Raw genomic sequence first — 22610 nt, 5'->3', positions numbered from 1 at the left:
GGACAAACGACCAGCACTTTGCAGGATGGATTTACGATACAGTAATGTTAACCTTCAACGGTCCTGGAGGTACAGTACAGTTGCCGGGTGTTTGTAAGTCTACCCCGTGCCATTCAGCAATGAATATATGCTTATAAGTTTAACATAACATGTATAACCACCCTACATATCGCCTAGGGGCTCGTAATCCCCAAGAATGTACCGCAGCTGCAAGCATCGCACGATGGGGGCGACCATGTCTGGTTGGTCGCACTTGAACTTGGCTTCCAATTGCATCGAGAGGCTGTCCATGAGGAACGCGCCTAGAAAGTGCGCCAACGTGTCCGTATGAATCGCATAAAAGTACACTGCGCGAATGTGCGCAGCGGCGAGGCCGTCCGTGATGACGTAAAACCGGCATTCGCTCAAGTGACTCGTGAGGTCGTCCACCGTCGGCGTCGAGAGGATGCGGCAGAGAAACCCCCCCGCGGGGGGCAGCGTATTCCAGAGGTACTTGAAGTCGTCGGCGGTCATGTACATGGTGTTGCTAAGGGCAAGCTCGGGTTTGAGTCCCCCGAGGTCGGAAGGTGAGGGATGGGTCAGTTCGTGAGCACTTGGCGTGGGATCGTCATTGGGGCGGTCCCAGAACATTTCCCCCGTCAACGTGTTGCGAACGTACGACCGGTTGTACTCGTCAGTGTACCGTAGCCACGTGGCGGACGCGGCCCCGTCGTGCTTCTGGGTGTCGGCCGAGCTGTCGTCAGAATCACTACTACTACTACTACTACTACTACTATCGCCTTCGTCGTTGGTGTCGTCGTTCGACTCTTCGTCAGGGTCTTTGCTGCTTTGAGTGGCATTCCAATTGCGAGGCAAGAGCTTGAACGAGTCAAAGTCCCGATGCGCTTGTTCCATCACCCCCACAAACTTGTACACGACCAGCCCAAGCAGGGGCACCCAGCACTCGAGCAGCACGACTAAAATGGTCGCGATCGTTAGTACGGCCATCACGCCGCCGTAAAACCCCGAGCCATGGTGAAATGCAGAGTACAGCACGAGGAGGAGGTAGCAGCCACAGAACGCGTCCGCGGCCTTGGCAAACTGCAACGTCTTGATCCAGTTTGAATCTTGACCGTATCCGATGCCATGCCAGTGGATGAGGGGCCCTTTGAACCCCTGCAATGAGTGCAGGAGGCGCAGGCAGCGCCACACTGGCAAGTGCAAATGGTTTACGAACAGCATCACCGAGGCGAGGGTGGTCCCGCCTTTGACAAGGATCATGTAGTGCAGGGGGATGCCCAGGGCAGCAGACCGGAACTGCGGGTACATGGTGAACGACGCACACGATACCAGCCCCAAGACAAGTAGCACACCCCCCGAGACGACGTGGATCCATAGCAGCGCCACCACACGCAATAACGTGTGCCGGGAGAGGTCGCCCAGCGGAGGTAAGGCCGTTGTCGGAAAGAAGTAGCCGATTTTTTGGAAAATCAACCGGCGGAGCTGGCGCGCCGACGCCACCGTGGGGTACTTGGTGGACATTTCATGGGGTTCCAAGAACCAATAGACGGACATGGTGAAACCAGCCTTGAGACACATACAACACGCAACCCATACACGTGTGATGCTGAGGATCGAGAACGGGAACGTCCCGCCATAACTAGTGGTTTCGTGGCGGCACAGCCACACAATGTCCATGCCAATAGCCACGAGCAAGCCCGTGGTAAGCAGTTTTAGTTCGATCTGGTCATATCAAATGAGATGTCACGACGACGACTTGACAAGTCGGACCTTTTTGATGGAGACAGTCAACAACACGGTGCCGATGGGCACGTTGTAGCGAGGCGCGGGGGTCGCACTTTCCGATAAAATGCCCACGACAATCTGCTCCATGGCGTTACGTTTAGCAGTTCAATGGGAGGGAAAAGATCAAGTATCACTAAACAGACGTACAAGAGCAAATGCCAACATTTCGTGCGCATGAATGGACCCACAGGTGCGCCAGAGCACGAGCAGGAATTGCCTCATTGAGTGGGACGTCGCCACAATCTTCTTGACCTGCTTCTTCAAATGGCGGCGCTGGCGCGTCTGAAACGTATGTTGCCGCTTGAATTTGAGCTTCAGAGGGGGCTCATGATGCGCGGATAAGCTCATTTGTGGAAAGTCGTCCGTCGACGGAACAGGCCTAACGGACCCTGGCTTGGATGGAGCGTTGCCATCGGATTCGTCGTCGTCTGCATCGTTGTCCTCGTTGGCAGTATCGACTTCGTACTTGGATACGGACTTATTCTCCCGATTAGGCTCATTTGCGGCTGGCTCGGCGGTGGGCACGACCACAGGCGACGATGGTCCGTCCATCTTGAACGAAAACCTGTAACGAGAGGTAAGAAACTGTTCCTTGACGTTTCGGTTTCAGAAGAAATGAAAAGTACGACCCTTTAGGATGATATGAGGTGAGAAACTAAATTGCAGTTATATAGCATGTATTAATAGATATATAAACTAATCGTATATAGTTTCTTAACATTAATACATTAAAACATATGAATTGCTTTTTTTATGTTAAATATATTTCTCACCCATATAAGTACGGCTTTGTCGTACTTCAGTGCTTTAGAATTTCGAATTTTGAACGTCGAAACTCTGGTCTGGTGGCAGCTGCGATCCATAGATTCGAACTCAACGTCCACTTCAGAAGCTGCGTGCATGATGGTAGGTTTCCATGGCGCGATTGCGCGTGAAGATGGAGTTTGCGTGTCTTGTGATATTTATGATATCGATGCGTAGTCGGCACACGAGAACTTCTCTCCTCAGATTATCCAGCGGGTAGCCAAAGAGATCCGACAACTAGCGACCAACCCGCCGTCAGGCATTCGATACCTGCCACAGGACGATGAGTCTCTTGCGGAGATCCACGTCGAGCTCGTAGGCCCCGAAGACACTCCGTATGCCGGCGGTTTCTTTGAGATGAAGCTGCTTCTCACCGAAGGATTTCCCACTGTGCCACCGAAAGGCCACTTCTTGACAAAAATTTTCCATCCCAACGTTGCTTCAAATGGCGACATTTGCGTGAACACACTCAAGCGCGATTGGAGTGCCGACCTGGACCTATCCCATGTGCTGCAGGTCATTCGATGCCTCCTCATCGTGCCATTCCCCGAGAGCTCACTCAACGACGAAGCGGGCAAGTTGTTTATGGAATGCTACGACGAATACGCCCAGCGGGCGCGCATCTTGACGAGCATTCACGCGTCCAAGACAAAGTGCAAGGACGCCGACGTCGTAGGCACAACAAAGTCGTCGTCGACACAGCAACACACGTCCCAAACCACGAACAAGCGACCACTGGCGGCATGTGCTTCCGACAACGACGTGGCCAAGAAGAAACAGGCCGTCAAAAAGAGTTTGAAGAGGTTGTAGCGTTAACTAACTACAGTAGCCCACGTCAATAGAGAGAATTCAGTTTAGTCGTCAAAACCCACCACTGCAACAATTCACCACAGTCCATGATGTCAAGTGCCTACTACGTAGTAGCATATCGCTAACTACAGTTACTGCACTTGGCACTTCAACGTATCGCGTTATTAGTCACTCGTTCATGCTATTAGGGTGCAATGGCATTGGTGCGCCTTGGCGTGCCTAGGCTACGGTGATGATGTCGACCTGGTGGTTGCGGTACCGGCAGCTGCTGTTTCGAATTGTTCATCGCATCGGTCGTGCCTTGGGCTTTGCACACCAACATATTGCTGAGCTCGTGCACTCCTCGACTCCGGCTTGTGATGGTATGGTACTGGTCGCTCAGATGCTTTTGTGCGGCGGCATACAGCGCCTTGCTGTCTTCGTTTTGCTGCAGCATCACCGCCTTCTCGGACACGTATTGGGCTTTAAGCTGCTTGCCATGCGCCTCAAACTTGGTCACGAGGTCGTTGTACGAGTTGGCGTCCAGCACGGGCCGCTTTCGTTGCATGGGCGCTCCTTTTTGGTGCAACGCTTCTTGTTTGCCCAAGTGGTGGTCGCTGTCGTTGGTGAGTCGGAGGTCGACGTTCAGACCCTAACCGTACATGAGGACACTTGGTGGCTACGGTGGACGGTACCTTGGCATTGTGCTCGAGGTTGTGCCGCTTCAAAAAGGTGGTGATCAACGGCGAGTTGCGTAAACTGTACGTGGCGCGCTCCAAGGACTTGAGACGTTGCGACACGACGGGCAACGGGTGCTTGACCTGATTCGTGGCCCCATCGCCAGACGTTGGCTCCTGATTCTGATTCTGCGGACGGTGGAGGGCCTCGTCAACGTCCTCAGCCTTCATGAGTTTGACGTTTTTCTGGTGATTTTGGATCTCGATGGTTTTGATCTTTTCCAGTCGCTCCGCTCGTCGCACGCGGTTGCGAAGGGCTGGGAATTCGTGGAGCCCGGCCGATTTGCGTTGCGATTGCATCGACAGTTCGGGTAGCCAGTGCTCCCATGCGATTTTACTTGGAACAAACCCTACAAACCTAAATGCAGTAGCACAGTCGTTGGTGGTTGCATGATCAGTGGGGGGGGGCTACCACGAATAGCAAATCGTGATGAGTTTTTTGCGCACGTCGTCATCAAAGAGATATCTTGAGATAGGAAACGCGTCATGCAGGGCAAGAAACAACAATTGCGACATGGCATCGGGCAACTTCTCCATCACACCTACACGACCATAGCATGCCAGTTAACCACATGTACCGATATGGAGGGGTTGTGCCTGAATCCCTCGTGGCCGGGTTCATTTGCAAGCGAATGAACAGCGCCGTGAAGTTATCGGCAACTCGCTCGTAAAAGTCGTGCTCCAATTTCGTGTGTTTTCCAGTCTACGGTGCATCTCTTTAAAGGGTTGTGGGGGGCGGGGGGAGGGCTCGCCACGTACTTGGAATTCCGACGACACAATGTACCAAAACATGTCCTTGACGATGGCTTCGAGCTCGGGGGAGGATTCAAACACTTGGCGAAACAGCACAGTGCTCTTGCGGCTGTCGTCGTATCGATTGTGGCACACGATCTTTTCTTTCAGCAGCGGCAGCTTGACCGTGCGGGGGAGGTCCGTTGGTTGGTGGTTTGAAAACCGAACCGTGATCTTTTGCACGGTTTGGGCCGAATGCTTTGCCCGCACAATCATGATGGTGCGCTGAGCCGCCTTTTGAATGAGCGCGCGGTACTTGGACTTTGTCTCTTGGCCATTGTGGTCGTTATGGCTCGCCAACTTCTTGAGCACGTTGGCGAGCAACCGGTTCGTATGGGTGGCTTCTGGCGGCAGCGTGTGCGGTGCCAAGATGGTTTCCGTGAGAAACGAGGGTCGCCAGTCGTTCGAGTGCTTTGCTTCTGGTGAGGACACGACATGGAAACCAGTTCGCTCGGTCGATTGCACTTCGTCGTCTTTTGACGACGCAGTAGACCCACCAGGGTCCGGCTCGACCCTGCTCATACAGTAGCAGGCTACAAGAGGTACACTTGCGCCAAAAATAGATGTATAGTACTTTTGGGATGAAAATTCTTGAGTAGTACAGTAATTGGGTAAGGGACTCTTATTTGGAGACTACGCTCTTACAGGACATGTACAATGCAATAGTACTTTTGGGATGAAAATTCGCGAGTAGTACAGTAATTGGGTAAGGGACTCTTAACATGACGTGTACAATGCCAATGTTTCAACGCTCCTTGAGTATACCGGTATGTTCTCCACATCATCGCACTGTAATCTTGCCCCCCTACAGTATCAGTATGCGCACTCTGTCCATTGTTGGGTTCACGTGAACCATATATGGTGTACAAAGCAAGGACCAATTGACGCTACTGACATTTACACAAGTTAAGACTACTAACAGTTATACGAAGCCACAGCTAGATCGATAAGTTTCAAAGCACGACACGATTCCGTTTGGCGACAATGCCGTTGACTGCATGCCTGTGTAAGTCGTCAGTGCATTCGGCTTTGTGCTCACGTAGTTGTGAGCAATCACTTCATCGATGGTCCACCTCAGAGCCGGGTCGACTGTCAGCATGCCTTGTAGTAGAGACATTGCCTCTGCGGTTACGAGACTGTCGAGGTTCCACGCTGTCACAAGGCGGCGCAATCCCTTGGTGGCCAAGAAGTGGAACCGGTCGTCACTGTGCTCCGCCACGTCAAACATGGGTTGTCCAGTCAACATGACGAACAGCATCATGCCTAGTGACCACACGTCTGCCTTGGAAGCATCGTACACAGCATCGTTCGCGACCACTTCTGGAGCCATGTAAAACGATTTCCCGACGCGCTCTGCTTGCAAATGTGAGCTCGACGCGGCCAGCCCAAAATCGCAGACCTGGCAGTTGTCGTTTCCGTCCACGAGCACATTTTCAAGGGACAGGTCGCGGTGCGCAAACCCGGACTGATGCAAGAACCTCACACCACTTACGATTTGACGAAAGTACCGGCTCGCTCGGTCATTGCCAAACAATCCACCAGGGGCTTCATCCAGCACCGCGTAGAGTTCGCCCAAGGCACAAAAGTCCAAGACGAAGTGCTCGTAGCCAGCTTCTACAAACGCCGTACGCATGCGCAGAATGTGCGGGTGGCCTCCGCGGGCATCCAATGTTTGATTCACATGCTTCTCCATCGACACGTCTTCTTGAATACGCAGTCCACCCGTGGACACCTTTGTAGCTGCCGACACGACGCACATGCACTTGATGGCCACCGAGTCTCCTGTGATTCGGTCGCGACATAGATGCACCTTGCCATACAACGCATCGGCCAAGACGTTGGAAATGGTGTACCGATGCATAATTGATGGAATGTGATAGGACGACTCTTCGACAAAGAAAGAAATTTAGTGCCAGGTTCAGATATTTCTTTCGTAGCAGAGGTCGGTCGCGATTGCCAGCAACGCCAAAGAATGTGGGTCAGCATCATTCTGGTTCAATTGTAGGATCTGTCCGAATATTGAACGAACCGTGGCCAGGATCCATCCTTGGAAATGGAGGATTTTAACCTACCATCCGAAATTCAAGGTGGAGCTAACAAGGATCCGAATTAGCACAAATTTGATGAATTCTGCGAAATGTTTGAAACTGTACAGTACCAGTATGCTACTAGTATCTTCGCTGTAAACAAGGCAAGCTCATGCATGCATACCAGATGACGAGAAACGAAGGCAGCTGAATAAAATGGTTGCTAAGATCTGCAGAATTGTACCTGCCACGCGGTACCATCCGCAAGGGGGGGCTCACTAAAGTTTTCATGATTCATGACGTAGCGTGCATATTTTGCACCCATCAGGGATACGATGAGAACGAATCATTCGGTATTTGTCATTATCCCAGAAGCACTGTACTATAGTGTAGGACGTAGTGTGCCAGGTCCTTCCCCCTATATCCCCAGAATGAGGGGCTCGTCGATAGGTTGCCCCCCGTTCTTCTTGGGTTGAAACCACCGCTTGATGGTTTGTCCAATGGTCGTTCTATGCGACAACTGCCCCCTGCTCTCTCCCATGCGCTTGACAACGTCGTCCAAAGTTAGCCGCAGTCTTGGATCCGTGGCCAGCATTCCTTCCAGCAACATCATCACCTTTGCATCTATTCGCTGTTTGTACGTGTGCGCCACCAATCTTTGCAGTCCATGGCTGATCATGTAGCGATATCGCCGATCCATGTTGCTGGCTACCCCCAACAAGGGTGTTCCAGTGACAAGCATAAAGAGCATGATACCCAACGACCACACGTCGGCCTTTGTGGGGTCGTACAACGCTGCAGCCACGACTTCCGGCGCCATATAAAATAATTTGCCCACTTTCTGCGAAACCCACGCGGACACTGGAGTCGCGAGCCCAAAATCGCACACACAACAATTGCCGTTTCCGTCCAAGAGGATGTTTTCGAGCGAGAGGTCGCGGTGGGCGTAGCCTTGACGGTGCATATACGCAACCCCCTGAACAATTTGACGAAAATACGTCCACACTGTAGCCATCTCCAGGGTGCCATGGGTGCGGAGAACTGTGAAGAGGTCACCCCCTGGACAATAGTTCAACACCAAGTACAAATTGGACTCATCGTGGAAATGGTCGCGCAGTCGCAGCACGTTTGCGTGGCCACCGTTTGCACTCAATATACGATGCACATGGAGCTCCATGGTGGCGTCTTCGGACACACGGTTCGATGTGCCCAGCGCTAGCTTTGTTTTTGCCGACGCCAAATGCATGCGCTTGATGGCAACGGCATCCCCCGTCGCCACGTCCGTGCAGAGCAGAACGTGACCATCCAACGCAGCCGCCAGGACCTGCGGGTTACTGAATCGTTCGTGCATGGTGGGAACTCGAGCTGGAATTGAAATTGCACTATGGGCAAAGAACGACGGATTGATCGAAAGCGACCTGTTGTAGTACTTCTTGATCGCCTGTCATGTTGTTCCTTGTTCGACAGGCCAGTGGCAGGTTCGTTTGGCCTGTCAGGACAACGTTTACCTTGCATTTCCTTCACAGTGCACTTCATGGTCACTAAGGACCAAGTGGTGACGAAGTGCAGCCAGATGGCTTGCCTGGTATATGTCGTCATTCACAGGGCAAAGAAAACGTCCAACCAGTTTCGTGACATTCCGAAATGCCATCATAGTTTTTTCAAATAAAGCGTTACAGGCCCAATAATCAACACCACCAACATTCTCGCCGTGATTTAAACCGTAAACGTGGCCAAATCCATGGCTTGAGTGGCTGGGTTGAGAGCTTTGAGGTCGACAACGTCACCTAACCCCACCTGCACGTCGTCAACTTGAACGGAGCACGAAGTGCAGTCGTCGGTGCCACAAATGTACGGATGTCGGAGGATATCGTCCATCGAAATGCGATAAAGTGCGTCTACACATAGCATGCCTTCGAGCAGGGACATGCATTGCGGGTCGAAGAGATGCATCATGTCCCACGATTCCACCAAGGCACGCACCCCTTCCGCCTCCAAATACTGAAACCGCACGTCGGTTAACGCTGCCATCTCAACGAGCGGGGCTCCCGTGACAAGAACAAACAGCAAGATGCCGAGCGACCACACGTCTGCTGTTGCCAGGTCGTAGGGCAGCGCAGCATCAGCCACCACCTCTGGGGCCATGTAGAACGCTTTCCCCACCTTAGATTGATCGGTGGGATGGGCGGTCAGGGACGAAGCGAGGCCGAAATCACATACGACGCACACATCGTTGGCATCCACGAGCACATTTTCAAGCGACAAGTCGCGGTGCGCAAACCCCATCGCATGTACGTAGGCCACGCCGAGCACGATGTCGCGAAAGTATCGCCGGGCGGTGGCCCCGTCGACGCGATGGCCAGGTAGATCGTCGGTGACTTGAAACAATTCGCCGCCTGCGCAGTAGTCAAACACAAAGTGCAGCACCCCCGAGTCAACAAACGAATCCCGCATGGCCAGCACGTTCGGGTGCCGTTTCCCGTCTCGCGTCAATGTCAGATTCACATGCCGTTCAAACTCAATGTCCTCGGCGACGTGACGAGGGGACCCGACGACTTGCCGCGCTGTCGCAGACGCAATGTCCATGCGCTTGATGGCGACCATCGAGGTCGGGCGGTTGTCGTTGGCAGTGGTGTTGTCATGACAGAGCACGACATCCCCAAACAAAGCTATGGACAACGTGCGTTCAACTGTGTATCGGTCCATGAGGATGGAGCGATGCGGTAGCTTCGAAGAAGCTGTCGAGGGAGGTACGTTCCGCTAGGGACGTGGGGAATGCAATAATGACCTGCTTGACAAGATTGGGTACCTAATGGTGAGATTATGACCGTTACAAGTTGACGCCAGTTTTTTGCGCTGACCACGACGACACAAATTCAAAAAATATTATTCGCGTGTAACAGTGGTATCGTGGTTGACGCCTATTATGCGACAAAGTAACACCTCGACCCCATCTGTGACGACATTCGTGTGCAAGTTGCTCCATGAGTAGGTGACCAGGGTACTTACTTGGAATGCCCATTTTGAGATACATGTTGTACTAATAGCTGTAGTAGCTACAGTACTACCGGTGGTACAATAGCTACGTAGCAGTACAAACAGTACTATTTTGAGTTGAAACTTGATAGATTACTAGTATTAAATAAACAGCACTCACTACGACACATACCCATCTATATGTATACCTTCCTGCCTACATCATCGAAGCAGAATACACGTCGAGGACAGTTCGACGCGCCCGTTTCTTAAAGAAGCCACCGAGGCACTTCGTCAATGATGAAGACGGCACCGTCAGCTGTGACACGAATGGATGGTCCAGAACCGCCTGGAGTGACAGCCGACTGGCAGGGTTTCTGCACAGCATCCGCTGCAGCAGGTCCAGCGCGTCTCCGTGGACAGCATGTCCCACCCGCCAGGCGTCGACCAGGCGAGGCAGCCCTTGGGTTTGAAGGTATCGGTACCGGCTGTCTTTGACGGAGGCCATCTCAACCAACGGCGAGCCCGTGAGCATCATGAACAGCATAATGCCGAGAGACCAGATGTCGGCCTTGACGGGGTCGTAGCTGGCACCGCGGGTGACCACGGCCACCTCGGGCGCCATGTAGAACGCCTTGCCCACGGTATCTTGTGACGGGGCGTCCGCAAACGTGGCTAGACCAAAGTCGCATATGTAGCAGTTGTCTTTCCCGTCCACGAGGACGTTTTCCAACGACAAATCGCGATGGGCAAACCCGCGGGCATGCATGAACTGAACGCCGTGGAGAATTTGGCGAAAGTATCGCCGCGCCATGTCCATGTCCAGTCGTTGGTCAGGCATGGAGTCCATCAGGTCAAACAGCTCGCCGCCTACGCAATAGTCGAGCACGAAGTGGTCGAAGCCGTCCTCGACGAAGTCCGAGCGCAAGCGCAGCACGTTGCAGTGACCACCACCGACGCTCAACGCTCGATGCACACGTTTCTCGAACGCAATGTCTTCCGATACTTGGATGGAAGCCGTGTGGATCATTGTCTTGGCCGTGGCCGCCGCTACGTTCATGCGCTTGATCGCAACTTGCTCTCCCGTGATGTTGTCATGGCAGAGCAGCACTTGGCCATACAGGGCATCTGCGAGCACTCGTTCCGTGGTGTATCGATGCATCAAGTTGGCGTTGTCGTCTAGTACGATCGTAAACGAGGAATGGAATTGTGAAGCATGTGAAGATCGCGGAAGGATTTCTGAGCAATGCGAAATCTAGACCTGGTTGAAGTGATCACACTTTTCACGGAACCGATAACGGGTGGAGAACAGGTTTAACGTATATAAATACCGGGTATTTTGAATAAAACGCCATATTATTCGGGTATTGCACAATCAATCGGTTTCGGATTATTTGAGGGAAGCTGTACTGTACAGCGACACCAGGGTACAATTAAGGCTAGATTTACAAGATGTGGCCAACGAACTAAACTTAGCTGCAGTAAGTACTGTACAGTCCTGCACGTGCAGAAGATAGAACTTGAGCCTCAAAAGAACCAGAGTTACGGCGCAGTGGTCACTGTAGTTGGTGGTTGCATCCGTCTGACTGGCGTACACTCTGTCAGTACACTATTGCAATCGACCACTGTACATTGCAATGAACACAGTGACGGCCGCAGGAGTGTGTTACGTGAGGTTGCAATCAATCAATCGGTGGATGGCAGGGAGTCTGTTGCTGAAGGAAGACCCTTATTGTATCGCGGTACAGTATCAAGCCTGAGGGGCGTTGGGGTCATTGCTACGAAGGTACGATAATGAGTTGAATGCTCACGAAAGATGTACGTTGTTCCACTCGTGTGCAGTGTACTCTATACCGTTGAAGAGGTACGTACAGGTACTGTCCTGATAGCACAGCCCAATTACTGGTATTGTACTACTTCGAAGTAATAAAATCAGTGTAACTTACTGTACCAATAATTCAAGTCAGGCTACTGTATAAGTTGATAAAAGCTATCAGAGGTTTACCTTGACCATGGAGTTCACCTGCCATACATCATAAGTAATACTAGAGTAATTAATGTCCTTTTATTATGTCACGATATCCTGGATAGTAATAACCTTTATCAATGGATAAACATACGGTATCGCTAGCTTCGACAAAACATACTGAAAATTGTATGCTATGTCTATCCGAATACTCGAATTACACTAGACGGAAGTACAGTTGTACACCACTTAAATTTTCTGGTGGTTCGTTGGTTGTGGTGGACAATTTGACCAAAGATCGCAAACCTTCAAGACATTATACATTATATACGTACTCGCATGACTTGCCTCGATAAATCTATTTTATCCAACCAAACTGAATATCGAGTACATTACTAGTACTAGTACATAGTACTGCTACAAAAATCCAGTACTGTGTATATACAGTACTGTAGTAGTAGTACAATTTCCAAACGACCATTTTTTTGCAGGGATTCTGTCTTGTTCTCATACATCACTCAAGACAAAACGCTGTATTTTTATACTTCGTACAATTATCCCCAAATTCTTGGCTGAATGGTGTGGGATTCCAATGGAACCTTTTACCACCTGGCACATCCAAGCAAATGTCGAGTCAGCCGCCTGCGATATTGGGATTGGCTGCGACGATGTGCATGTGGTGGATGTGTCGATAACTCGATAACTGGTCTCCATTCTCGTGGTGGCCACTTTCACAACTACTCGTCGCTACATAACCATGCTTCGACGAAACAACGCGTGCCTGAACTTGGCCGCCCTCGACACATCGTACAACGCTGCCACCTCAACCCTGCATGCAACGATGTTACCGGCAAGAAAGCGACTGTCGGATTCAGACGCCACAACAACCACAGGCAAAGGCTGGCCGTCGACAAATGCAAAGCGATCGACTCCAGTCCCGATTCCAGAACCCAAAAACAGACCGTTCTACTGCGTCAACCAAGACGCACATAGTCGCCCTGGACGACTCGTCATGTAGAGCGAGCGTTGAGATGCATCCCTCGGCCATGACGATATCGATCTTCCCTTATTATTTACTAACGTTATCAATCAATGTGTATCTGTCAAGTCTGTGTTCAAGGGTCAAATGTACTTCACGTCAATAAGAAGGCACAGCTGCATTCAAGGTGCCTACGTCTCGTTGAAATGGAGGACGTACAGTACTGTACACCCCCGGGCTTGCAGCAAGACTCAGGTGCACAAACACATGCAAGTTGAAGGGCAACACCAAGTATTAATTACGTTACTATTATATTAATACGATCTCATACGAGTCTAAAGTTGAAGGATACTACCGATACTACTAGTAACGTTACTTATATTAGTTGTAAACCTATCCAATGGAGTTGATTTGTCTAGCATAAATAAAGTGTTATGTTACAATTCTATGCTCTGCCGGCAGCCGTGGGGTCGAGGCTTCTCCAAGGCGAAAGAAGCAGCCGATTTAGGTAAGTCACGATCGTGGACGAGGCCATGCCAGCCATATACCCCGACACAACCGACGATGACGAGGGGGTTTCCATTTTCGACACCATGGCGCGACTGACGACTGGATGTTGCAGGATCATGTGCAATGAAGGGCGTTTCATCGGGTCCAGTGACACCAGTTCCGTTAAAAGCTGCACAATCTCGCTGTCCTCTACACATTGAAACAACGTGGCGGGGCCGGCTGTTTGGAGCACGTGAAAGCGGGGGTCCGATGCCGAGGCTTCGCCAAACAAGGGGGCTCCCGACAGCATCTCGAACAGTAACATGCCCAACGACCACACGTCTGCCTTGACGGCGTCGTAATCTTCTCCCGCTACGACTTCGGGGGCCATATAGAACTTTTTCCCCACTCGTGACGAGTGGACGGTTGCGACGTGGCACGCCAAGCCGAAGTCACACACGTGACACTGGTTGTCGGCGTCGAGCAGCACGTTTTCCAGCGACAAATCGCGGTGGGCGAACCCGAATTCGTGCAAACGTTCGACGGCCTTCACGATGTCGCAGAAATACTTGAGCGCCATGTGTGTACCAAACCGGGTCTCTCTGGCCAGCTTATCGAGGAGGTCGCCACCTGCGCAGTAGTCGTACACAAAGTGGAGGCACTCGTCTTGGACAAAGTCTGTCCGCATGCGCAGGAGATGGGGATGCCCCCCGCCGGCGTGGATTTTGCGGTTCACTTGGGCTTCGAAGCCGACGTCTTCGGACACGTGTCTATGGTCGAGCAGTGTTTTGTGGTTCTTGGCTGCAGCTAGATCCATTCGTTTGATAGCAACTTGTTCCCCTGTGTATATGTCCTGACATAGCACTACGTCGCCGAATAGCGCCGTCGCCAGCACCCTCTCAATGGTGTACGCTTCCATGCCGAACCAATTTGCGCAATGAATGAGGCACAGTGCGTTTTATTGCGACGATTCTGGGCTGAGTTCACGATTCGAACTTCGAAGGATTACGGGATATCTGAAACGGCAATGCGAGTTCTGCTGCCGTTAAACTAGTTAGATTGGCGGGTTGGACAAGCTTTAGCAGCACAGTCAAAACCTGTGCCCTGTCATGAGGACCCCCCAACTTGTGCTTCACTTGGAGGCGCGAGTAAGTTGGGAGATCCGACCGTCACATTGGTGTTTCTCAATTGGAATAGTTCGTGTTTCAACCAATCACAGGCTGCCAAGCAGTATGACGGCCAATCAAAGTCACGAGTGCTTATCGTAATCACAGTCGCATGTGTGTCGCGGCGGAGAATATCCCCTGAATATGTGGTTCTTATTTGTTGTTGGTGGTCAGAAAGTGCTCGGGATGCTTGGTATTGTAATGCTCATTCTGTCTACCATGGCCACGAACCAACAAGAGTACCGGTACAGTACTGGGCAGCACAGCGCCAGTTCCAAAGGAAGTGAACAATGAACTCTTCAACGATTTGGTTGTCCTTCAACTATTCCACCTCCCATGTGTTTTCACTCGAATGTATGCAGGGCTTTTGGCAATACTGTACCAACTGTACTGTACAGTGGTCGAAGCCAGCATTGTACTAAAAACTTAGTACTAACGTTAACAGCACTGTAAGTGCTGGCTTCGACCACTGTACTTAGTACTGGAGGCACTGGTACAGTATGCTATGCACTGTAGCGTCGAGGACATGCAAAGTGTTGCTGGGCTGTTCAGTACTTGCAATTCTTCACTACTGCGTCGTTGTAGTTGTAAGGCGACGGGGGTACTGTATTCACTACTATGTAGGCGTGGTGTCGGTCGCAACCTCGGCTCTGCGGTTGATTTGACACATTTAAATATCTACAACCAATCATACACCTAAAAAATCGTCACTATGAAAAGTGCACGCTGGAGCCTCCATTGCTTGACCTGCAGGAATCGCGCGTAGTGGCTATCCAACAGTGGTTATTCCCGTCTTACAGCTTACATGCATGCATACACCATGCACAACACAGGTAGATGCACACGAACTTCACTACTTGACCTTCGAGATACTGTAACCTCGCGATGGTTCATGACGTCGAATGTTGCTACGGCTGGCTGATGGCCTCAAATCCACTGGCAGGCTTCTCCAGGTTTGGGAGGCGGCTTATGTTTAGACTTGTGACTTGTGGTCGCCTCCGCCACATCGCACACCCTGTAAGTTATTTTCCCATCCAGAACGTGCACCAAAGTGCCTTCTTGAGTACTCGACCCTTATTTTAACTGTAAGAATTGTTCTGTTGAAATTGTGTGGAAATGTCCTGACAGTTGACTGAGAATTCGAAATTATTATTGTCATGGTCCTGTGTGCATACGATTAAAAGAGGAGTACTAATATTAATAATATTAATAGTATTAATACAGTAGTACTATTACTAGTACAAGCACATTCCGTTTTATCTAATACTACTACCTCTAGCTGGAAATAAACCAGCCACAACGAAGTTGTTGAAGGACGGAACACAAGAGAGACCCGCAAAATTGAATTTATTCCAGTTCAAAACTTCGAAGTAGTACTACCAAGTGTAGTAGAATCCACAAACCATTGCTACAGTGGTCCAGACTACAGTACTACTACGTACTGTAGTAGTAGTACTACGTAGTACTAAATAACGATACAGTACCATGCGTCCCTTTGGGCTTTTCAGCTGGTTTATTGGGGACTTCACAGATTTTTATTGGATTCTTCTACCCTTTTCTTTGAACTTCATATGGCTCGTGGTTTTGCTCGGAAGATTTCCACATTCATTTTGAAACCTATCCCAGAGTGCGTAGACGATGGATAAGTATCGCGTGGAGAAGGTCATCGCGAACGCGCTGTACGGCCAAGTGTTGCTGGCCCACGACCTCCACACTGGAGACCTTGTGGCCATCAAGAAAATGAACGTGGCTGCGGCAGCCGCGCACACTGTCGTGCGGGGGGACGGCACCTCTCACGTCCCGGAAGACATTGATATGGAGAAGCAAGTCAACCGACTACTCAGCAACACCGGCAACGCCTCCATGCATCCCAACATCCTGCGCATGCGCACGGACTTTGTCCACGGCGACTACGACCACATGGTGTTCGAGTACTGCGCCGGTGGGGACTTGTTCGGCGTACTGGACCATGGCGCCTTGTCGTCGTCGGTGGCGAAGCGGTACTTCCAACAGATTGCCAGCGCCGTGGCCCATTTGCATTCGATTGGCGTTGCGCACCGCGACCTGTCCCTTGAAAACGTGCTGCTGGACGCCCATGACACCTGCTACGTGTGCGATTTCGGCCTCGCCACGTCGGTGAAGGTTTACTGCGACGACACCGTCGGTAAACACTTCTACATGGCACCCGAAGTCGTCCGCGGTGGCCACTACGACCCGGCCCAAGCCGACATATGGTCGTTAGGCATCATGCTGTTCATGCTTGTCACTGGCGCACCCATGTGCATGTCGGCCAGCGCCCGGGATTCTCGGTTTAAATACTACACAAAGCACGGCCTCGCGGACCTGCTGAAGTCGTGGAACATGGCGGTGGATGCACAGGCCATGGACTTACTGGAAAAGATGCTGCGTGTGAACCCCGCCGAGCGGGTCACCATGCCGCAGGTGCTGTCCCATGCCTACATGGGAGGAGTGAATCGAGTGACGGTGGCGGCCGTGGAGAATGTGTCAAAAACCAAATTGCAAGTCAAAGCCAAAGCGGCGTCAGTGCTCCATCGACTTTTCAAACGCAAAGTAGCGGACGCTCATCCCCTGCCATAGATGATGTATGCTTGGGATGTGGTAGTCTATTTAGTTATTAATTTATGAATCGATGGACCTAGTGCGGTAAGCACGCCAAGGACGTACTCCGTATTTCGTACTGTGTGCTTGTATGGAGTAGAAAGCGAACTTTGAATGGTATGGGCGCAGGTCCGTGACACTTTTGGGACTCTACGATGGAAGTGTTCATGTACAGTACTCCAAATTGCAATTAATAGTGTATCTTAAAGAGGAGAATTAATGCAGTTCGTAGAACTTAACAGAATCATGTCGAAATTCGTATTAGTGTTGATGGAAAATGAATTAAAAGAGTGGAATTATCCATAGGCTGAAAACAGTTCCGAGACACTTGATTTTATCCAGTTATCTGTCAAAAATTGCATCTGATTGGCTGAAAACTTCAGAGTGATTGTTTATGCATATTGGCACGGAACCAAGTTGTCACGTGAATTTGCCTGGTTGACGACAATCGATATGTCATAAGGATTTCCTTCCAAACTACCGGTAACGTTATAGATAAATAACGTTATGACATTTCAACGCTTGGATGTGGATACAGTTTATACTTACTGTATTGCATGTCAATATGGTTTCGGCGGTTTCATCAGTTTCAGTGCGTTGGTCAATCGTTGCGTCTTTTTGTCGTCAAGTGCGCAGGTCTTTGCACAAAATCGCATGCCTAATGTTCCTATGTTGGCCTCGTGCGACATCACTGTATTGTGCCGTTGGTACTGACCATTACGGCCACACGTATCATTACAGTACCTCGCTCAGAGCATCGTGGGCGACAGAAATTTGGATGCGAACGCCTCTCAAGCTTGGAAGCGTTCTTGAAACCATAGCGGAAGCATCCTTGTACTAGTAACTGGTAGTCTTGAACGTGTACTGACTGTACTTGGTTGCAAGTTCAGGATACAGTAGATTGAAGTGATTCAGGGTTGAACTTGCGATGACTTACAGTATCATCATCTGGTGCGCAATTCAATGTCTACCCTTATACTTCGAAGTAGTAGACTTGTTTTTGCGACGAAATTCTAGACAAAACAAATCCAAATTAAATGAACGCTCCATTCCCCATTCGTCGCCACGACGATTCCAACTCTTTGGCATGCACCAACGGTACACGACACAACGCGTGATTGCAAACGCCCTGTACGGCCAAGTGTTGTTGGCCAAAGACCAGTGGACGGGCGACTTGGTGGCCGTTAAAAAAATGGATGTGGAGGCAGCCCGAAATCATGAGATCGTGCGCGGGGACCACCGCCACGTAGACGAGGACATCGAGGTAGAAATGCACGTGAACCGCGTCCTAAGCGCCAAGGGGGGCCACCCCCACATCGTCCGCCTCCGGGACGAGTTCATTCAAGACGGGTTCGACCATCTGATTTTTGACTACTGTTCGGGGGGCGACTTGTTCGAAGCGTTGGACCAGGGCCCCTTCAAAACATCGGTCGCCCAGCGCTATTTTGGTCAAATTGCCCACGCGATAGCGTTCATGCACACCAAAGGCATCGCCCATCGCGACCTGTCGCTTGAAAACGTCTTGCTCCACAACGACCAGTGCTACGTTTGTGACTTTGGACTCGCAGCCTCCGTGTCTTGTCGCTCCCACGACATTGTGGGGAAACCCTATTACATCGCCCCCGAGGCCCTCGATGGTCGAGGGTATGATCCGTCCAAGGCAGATGTGTGGTCGCTGGGAGTGATGCTCTTTATGATGCTCACGGGGGTGCCACTATGCATATCTGCCACGCTTAACGATCGGCGCTTCGTGTACTTGAAGTGCCATGGCCTTCGGGGTCTGCTTCTGTCGTGGCATATTGACATGGGGCCTGAAGAACTGGACTTGCTGGAACACATGCTCTGCGTCGACCCAAGCCGACGAATTCGCGTCGATCAAGTCTTGGCCCACGCATTTGTTAATGGCGGTGGTGGCTTTGAGCGTATTGACAACTCCCATTCGACAAAGACCGAGCCCCCCCCGCACAAAGCGAGTGTTACGTCGAAAGCGTTCGCTGTCATGCTTCGATTCTTCAGACAACCAAATGTGGATGTCCCGGTGATGTAGAGACCGTCGTGCAGCCCATCGGGGTGTCGTGTTGTCGGCCCACGATTATTTACCGTCGTACCGCATCTATTTACGTAATACAGAGTTTTGTCCATTCATTGAATTCATTGAATGTATTCTTGGTATTCGGTATCGTGTCATTCTTTTTACTGTGCTTACAACACTGAAGTCAAGGGAAATGATGGATTAAGTCGTGCCGCCAAGGTTAAAGCCCCTATCATTCGCAGACCAAGTTGGGGACTGTCATGATGCGTTGACACTGAACTCAAATTGTGCGTGTTGTATGTGGCGGATCCCATGGTTACATCAGAGTTACAGTAGCAATCATCAAAGTCAGCACTGAACGCTCAAACAGCACTATGGTTGAATGAATTTATCTTCAATCTGCAGCTAGATATGTAGGGTACAGTACACCACACGGTACCAGTTATTTACAGTTAGGACCAGAAACTTAGTTTGTAACTCACCACTGTTGTCCCGTCATGTCGACTTTGACAAAATGTGGGAACTTTTTGGTTGGAGCTTGCTGATACAGCAGTGTACTAATTGATTTTATTATTAATAAAAGTACTACTACGTAGCAGTATTATTTATTCAAATCAATTGATATGAGCACAGTGCTACAAGGAATGACGTTTCACCTGTTTTTGGTTTGGTGCCCCTCCTTGAAATTTTTATTTTGTGCCCCTCCTTGAAATTGCTCCCACGAGATTTACCTACCTCCGTTCGTTCGTCTACACAACATTTTTTTGCTCCAAACCCAAAAGTTTGGAAACTTGGTTGCCTTGAAGGTGCTCACATTAGACCTCTAACCCAGAGACTGAATGACTGGCGAAAGAGAAAGCAGTTTATCATCCTCACAGCATTCATGTAGTATGTCAACGATTTGACGAAGTCCTCACTTTTCAATAAAATGGAACGTTTTCGGAATATTGTGAATCATTTCCAATTGAGTCGAAACGATTTCCAATGGTCAAAAAGGAATCATATCCTATTTCTACACTAATTAAGTAACTATATAAGGAGATTCCTTAACAAAAAGCGGCCATTTCGTAACTCTAGTAATTCCTAAACCCAACTACTTTTGATAAAACCTACTCCTCAATTCGTTAAAATAAGTACACATGCCTAATTAGCCATATTAATTATAGAACAGCAGATTGCTACCATATTCAGCATCGCTGTTCGAACCCAAATCAGAATCATTGCCACCCACAGCACTTCCAGCAACGAGAGAGCTCTCAGCAGCTAACATAAGAGTCATCTCGCCTTGAGTTTCATCCTGTAGGTACGAGCAGACGTCTTTTTGCCCTTGTCCTTCTTTGAACCGATTGAGGACATGCGATTGATGTACTGAGAATACACTTCCCCGTCGTCGGCACGCAGCGGATGCAAGCGAATATGTACGTTTGTCAGCGCCATGCACGTTTGAAACAACACGTCGTAGTTGTCACGCGACCATCGATAGGTCTCACCGCACACAGCCCACAACGTCTTCATCCGGCGAAACGTTTTCCACGATCACACGATCGCTTGCAATGTGATGTTCGAGCGGACGTCCTCAAGCGTGAGGATACCACCTGCTAGTTTCTTCTTCGGCAATACAGCACGTACGACCCGTTGGATTCCTTGATACCTCTTGTCCGCTATGACAGCCCACTGGTTCGTGCCTTCATCCCCGTGGTCGGCTGTAGTGCGCGGTACAGTTGATTGCAAAGCCATTGGGCAGGACGGGCACTTCGACTTTATGGCCGTACTGGGAATGCTTGCCACTGAAGTACGTCTTCTTCTCGACGTAACTGCCCGATGGCACATTTGTTTGTTGAAACGTCACGTCGGTTACGTAGCGAACGAACTGAAAGTTAGCGAATTGGTGACCACTGGTTGTGAGCAACGCCATTGAATACTTTTCGCCGACGGTAGTCAGCAGCAGATCGCGTGCAGACACCTCAGACTTGCGTCCTGAACCGACGTTCCAGTGCTTGGTGACGTAGATGCGGACGTTGGCCCAGATTACGTTGAACTCCGACGGACTGATGTTGGTCATAGTGTGAATGCCGTTTGCTCCTTGGGTCTCAAGAAAGCGTCATAGATAGGGCTTGCAGATTGAGGGTCTTCATCGGGTTCCTCTGGACGGACCGTGGGGAGCGTGCACGTTTGGCCTGGCGTTGCTGCTCGAGGTTATCAAGGTAAGCTACTGCTTGGCTGATGCCGCGTGACGTGAGTTGGGTGGGCTGTGAGCCTTGAATGCCAGCTCTACGAGCCATTGAGATGTTTTATGGAAGGTTGCGTGTGATGTGTTGGTTTCGATTGCATGGTTGGCTGTAAACCAAAGCGACTGACAACCAACGGACCTGAAGTCTCGTCGTATGTATTTTTCGTAGTTTGATTATTGTTTTATGAGATATATTAGTATTCTCGGAATACAGTGAGTGATTTCCAAAAACATGTTGTGGCTGAGATATGATTCCCAGAAGATCCCAATATTAATCTAGTAGTTGATCTATCAAAAATGACGAAGCTGACAGTCAACGTTAGCAACCAACGACCCAAAAAATTCTCTATAAACTTAACAAAGTATGTAACCACATAGGTATACGACCTTCGACAATTTATTGAATGCAAAATTATACATTTTAATGGGTACTGTTTATCAAGAGGTCCAACTAATCACTATCACTGCCACCATCGTCGCTTTCGCTCCCCGCCGAGGACTCCTCGTCGGACTCCAGCCGATCAATTTGTTGTAAATGCTCGTGAAGCATATGCAGTGAACCTTCTGCGACTTTCACACAACCCTGGATAGCATGAGGCGTCAACTTTGCAAACGCAGCAACTAATCGAGTTTTCACCTCGGGGAACTTCGTCATGTCGGTGTATTGTCGACCAACGTCACCCTTCACGAGTGCCCAAATCATTTCAATCGGTTGCAGGTTGGAGTGGTGAGGGGGGGTATACACAACGGTGTGGCCTCGCTCCGACGCCATTGTCATGACAACGGGCAGAACGTTGGTCTCAATGTACGCGGCTAACTTCTCCCACAAGAGACTCTTGAACTCTATCCCAGTCACTGGGATGCCGTACATCGTGCATGCCGCGATCAACACCTCCTTGCGATGTCGGCTCTGTGGTGTATTGCTAGGACGCCCCTTGTGGTACTTGGCATTGTCCATTACTATGAGAGCGTTGGACACACGGATCTCGTCCAACTCGTCCAGAAGCCGTTGGAACCAGCCAACATAGTATGCATGGTCGAACATGCCGTGATAGTCCTTTGGTTCTTTAGCCAAGGTGGTCCCCCCAGTGAAAATATCCAGAGCCATGACACGGCTGTCCATCGTTGGCGAGTCCAGGATGGCGGCAATAAAGCAGTACCGGCGCCCTTTGTGCTTTTCTTTCGGTGCGACGTCCAACACGTCCGACGGGTCATACAA

General features: G+C 50.3%; 13 protein-coding genes across 14 annotated transcripts; 4 read left to right on the top strand and 9 right to left on the bottom strand.

The window, feature by feature from the left end:
• Nucleotides 1-112: 112 nt before the first annotated feature.
• On the bottom strand, nucleotides 113-2391 carry H257_12308. Of its 2 annotated transcripts, XM_009839468.1 has the most exons (3): nucleotides 1933-2391; nucleotides 1771-1863; nucleotides 113-1722 (listed from the first exon to the last, which is right to left on the bottom strand). In XM_009839468.1, the coding sequence occupies exons 1-3, from the start codon at nucleotides 2335-2337 to the stop codon at nucleotides 163-165; spliced, it is 2058 nt and encodes a 685-aa protein (XP_009837770.1). In that variant the 5' UTR covers nucleotides 2338-2391; the 3' UTR covers nucleotides 113-162. The 2 variants fall into 2 exon arrangements, with proteins under 2 accessions (XP_009837770.1, XP_009837771.1); XM_009839469.1 differs by having other exon boundaries at nucleotides 163-1863.
• A 214-nt stretch (nucleotides 2392-2605) lies between these two features.
• H257_12307 (hypothetical protein) lies at nucleotides 2606-3496 on the top strand. The gene is made up of 2 exons (XM_009839467.1): nucleotides 2606-2691; nucleotides 2767-3496. Exons 1-2 carry the CDS (start codon nucleotides 2686-2688, stop codon nucleotides 3397-3399), a joined length of 639 nt encoding a protein of 212 aa, XP_009837769.1. The 5' UTR covers nucleotides 2606-2685; the 3' UTR covers nucleotides 3400-3496.
• Nucleotides 3497-3539: 43 nt separating this feature from the next.
• On the bottom strand, nucleotides 3540-5488 carry H257_12306 (hypothetical protein). The gene is made up of 5 exons (XM_009839466.1): nucleotides 4875-5488; nucleotides 4713-4818; nucleotides 4528-4657; nucleotides 4074-4473; nucleotides 3540-4030 (listed from the first exon to the last, which is right to left on the bottom strand). The coding sequence occupies exons 1-5, from the start codon at nucleotides 5427-5429 to the stop codon at nucleotides 3584-3586; spliced, it is 1638 nt and encodes a 545-aa protein (XP_009837768.1). The 5' UTR covers nucleotides 5430-5488; the 3' UTR covers nucleotides 3540-3583.
• Nucleotides 5489-5782: 294 nt separating this feature from the next.
• On the bottom strand, nucleotides 5783-6802 carry H257_12305 (CAMK/CAMKL protein kinase). Its single transcript, XM_009839465.1, has one exon. It carries the CDS (start codon nucleotides 6766-6768, stop codon nucleotides 5830-5832), a length of 939 nt encoding a protein of 312 aa, XP_009837767.1. The 5' UTR covers nucleotides 6769-6802; the 3' UTR covers nucleotides 5783-5829.
• Nucleotides 6803-7352: 550 nt separating this feature from the next.
• H257_12304 (CAMK/CAMKL protein kinase) lies at nucleotides 7353-8285 on the bottom strand (the record flags this gene model as incomplete). The annotated part of the gene is made up of 1 exon (XM_009839464.1): nucleotides 7353-8285. The coding sequence occupies one exon, from the start codon at nucleotides 8283-8285 to the stop codon at nucleotides 7353-7355; it is 933 nt and encodes a 310-aa protein (XP_009837766.1).
• A 219-nt stretch (nucleotides 8286-8504) lies between these two features.
• H257_12303 (CAMK/CAMKL protein kinase) lies at nucleotides 8505-9711 on the bottom strand. Its single transcript, XM_009839463.1, has one exon. It carries the CDS (start codon nucleotides 9638-9640, stop codon nucleotides 8651-8653), a length of 990 nt encoding a protein of 329 aa, XP_009837765.1. The 5' UTR covers nucleotides 9641-9711; the 3' UTR covers nucleotides 8505-8650.
• Nucleotides 9712-10042: 331 nt separating this feature from the next.
• Nucleotides 10043-11154, bottom strand: H257_12302 (CAMK/CAMKL protein kinase). Its single transcript, XM_009839462.1, has one exon. The coding sequence runs from the start codon at nucleotides 11070-11072 to the stop codon at nucleotides 10128-10130; it is 945 nt and encodes a 314-aa protein (XP_009837764.1). The 5' UTR covers nucleotides 11073-11154; the 3' UTR covers nucleotides 10043-10127.
• A 1372-nt stretch (nucleotides 11155-12526) lies between these two features.
• On the top strand, nucleotides 12527-12983 carry H257_12301 (hypothetical protein). The gene has a single exon (XM_009839461.1). It carries the CDS (start codon nucleotides 12634-12636, stop codon nucleotides 12892-12894), a length of 261 nt encoding a protein of 86 aa, XP_009837763.1. The 5' UTR covers nucleotides 12527-12633; the 3' UTR covers nucleotides 12895-12983.
• Nucleotides 12984-13217: 234 nt separating this feature from the next.
• On the bottom strand, nucleotides 13218-14290 carry H257_12300 (serine/threonine protein kinase). Its single transcript, XM_009839460.1, has one exon. The coding sequence runs from the start codon at nucleotides 14261-14263 to the stop codon at nucleotides 13301-13303; it is 963 nt and encodes a 320-aa protein (XP_009837762.1). The 5' UTR covers nucleotides 14264-14290; the 3' UTR covers nucleotides 13218-13300.
• Nucleotides 14291-16121: 1831 nt separating this feature from the next.
• On the top strand, nucleotides 16122-17201 carry H257_12299 (CAMK protein kinase). The gene has a single exon (XM_009839459.1). The coding sequence runs from the start codon at nucleotides 16149-16151 to the stop codon at nucleotides 17106-17108; it is 960 nt and encodes a 319-aa protein (XP_009837761.1). The 5' UTR covers nucleotides 16122-16148; the 3' UTR covers nucleotides 17109-17201.
• Nucleotides 17202-18193: 992 nt separating this feature from the next.
• Nucleotides 18194-19270, top strand: H257_12298 (serine/threonine protein kinase; the record flags this gene model as incomplete). Its single annotated transcript, XM_009839458.1, has 1 exon — nucleotides 18194-19270. A coding segment is annotated over one exon (983 nt), but the record flags the coding sequence as incomplete, so codon positions are not given.
• A 1166-nt stretch (nucleotides 19271-20436) lies between these two features.
• Nucleotides 20437-21223, bottom strand: H257_12297 (hypothetical protein; the record flags this gene model as incomplete). Its single annotated transcript, XM_009839457.1, has 3 exons — nucleotides 20437-20646; nucleotides 20704-20822; nucleotides 20881-21223. 3 exons carry the CDS (start codon nucleotides 21221-21223, stop codon nucleotides 20437-20439), a joined length of 672 nt encoding a protein of 223 aa, XP_009837759.1.
• Nucleotides 21224-21842: 619 nt separating this feature from the next.
• Nucleotides 21843-22514, bottom strand: H257_12296 (hypothetical protein; the record flags this gene model as incomplete). The annotated part of the gene is made up of 1 exon (XM_009839456.1): nucleotides 21843-22514. The coding sequence occupies one exon, from the start codon at nucleotides 22512-22514 to the stop codon at nucleotides 21843-21845; it is 672 nt and encodes a 223-aa protein (XP_009837758.1).
• Between the last annotated feature and the right edge of the window lie 96 nt (nucleotides 22515-22610).

Source organism: Aphanomyces astaci, assembly GCF_000520075.1.
Source record: "Aphanomyces astaci strain APO3 unplaced genomic scaffold supercont1.39, whole genome shotgun sequence".
NCBI lineage: Eukaryota > Oomycota > Saprolegniomycetes > Saprolegniales > Verrucalvaceae > Aphanomyces > Aphanomyces astaci.
The sequence above is the reverse complement of the archived record's forward strand: the minus strand, read 5'-3'. Positions and strand labels throughout refer to the sequence as shown.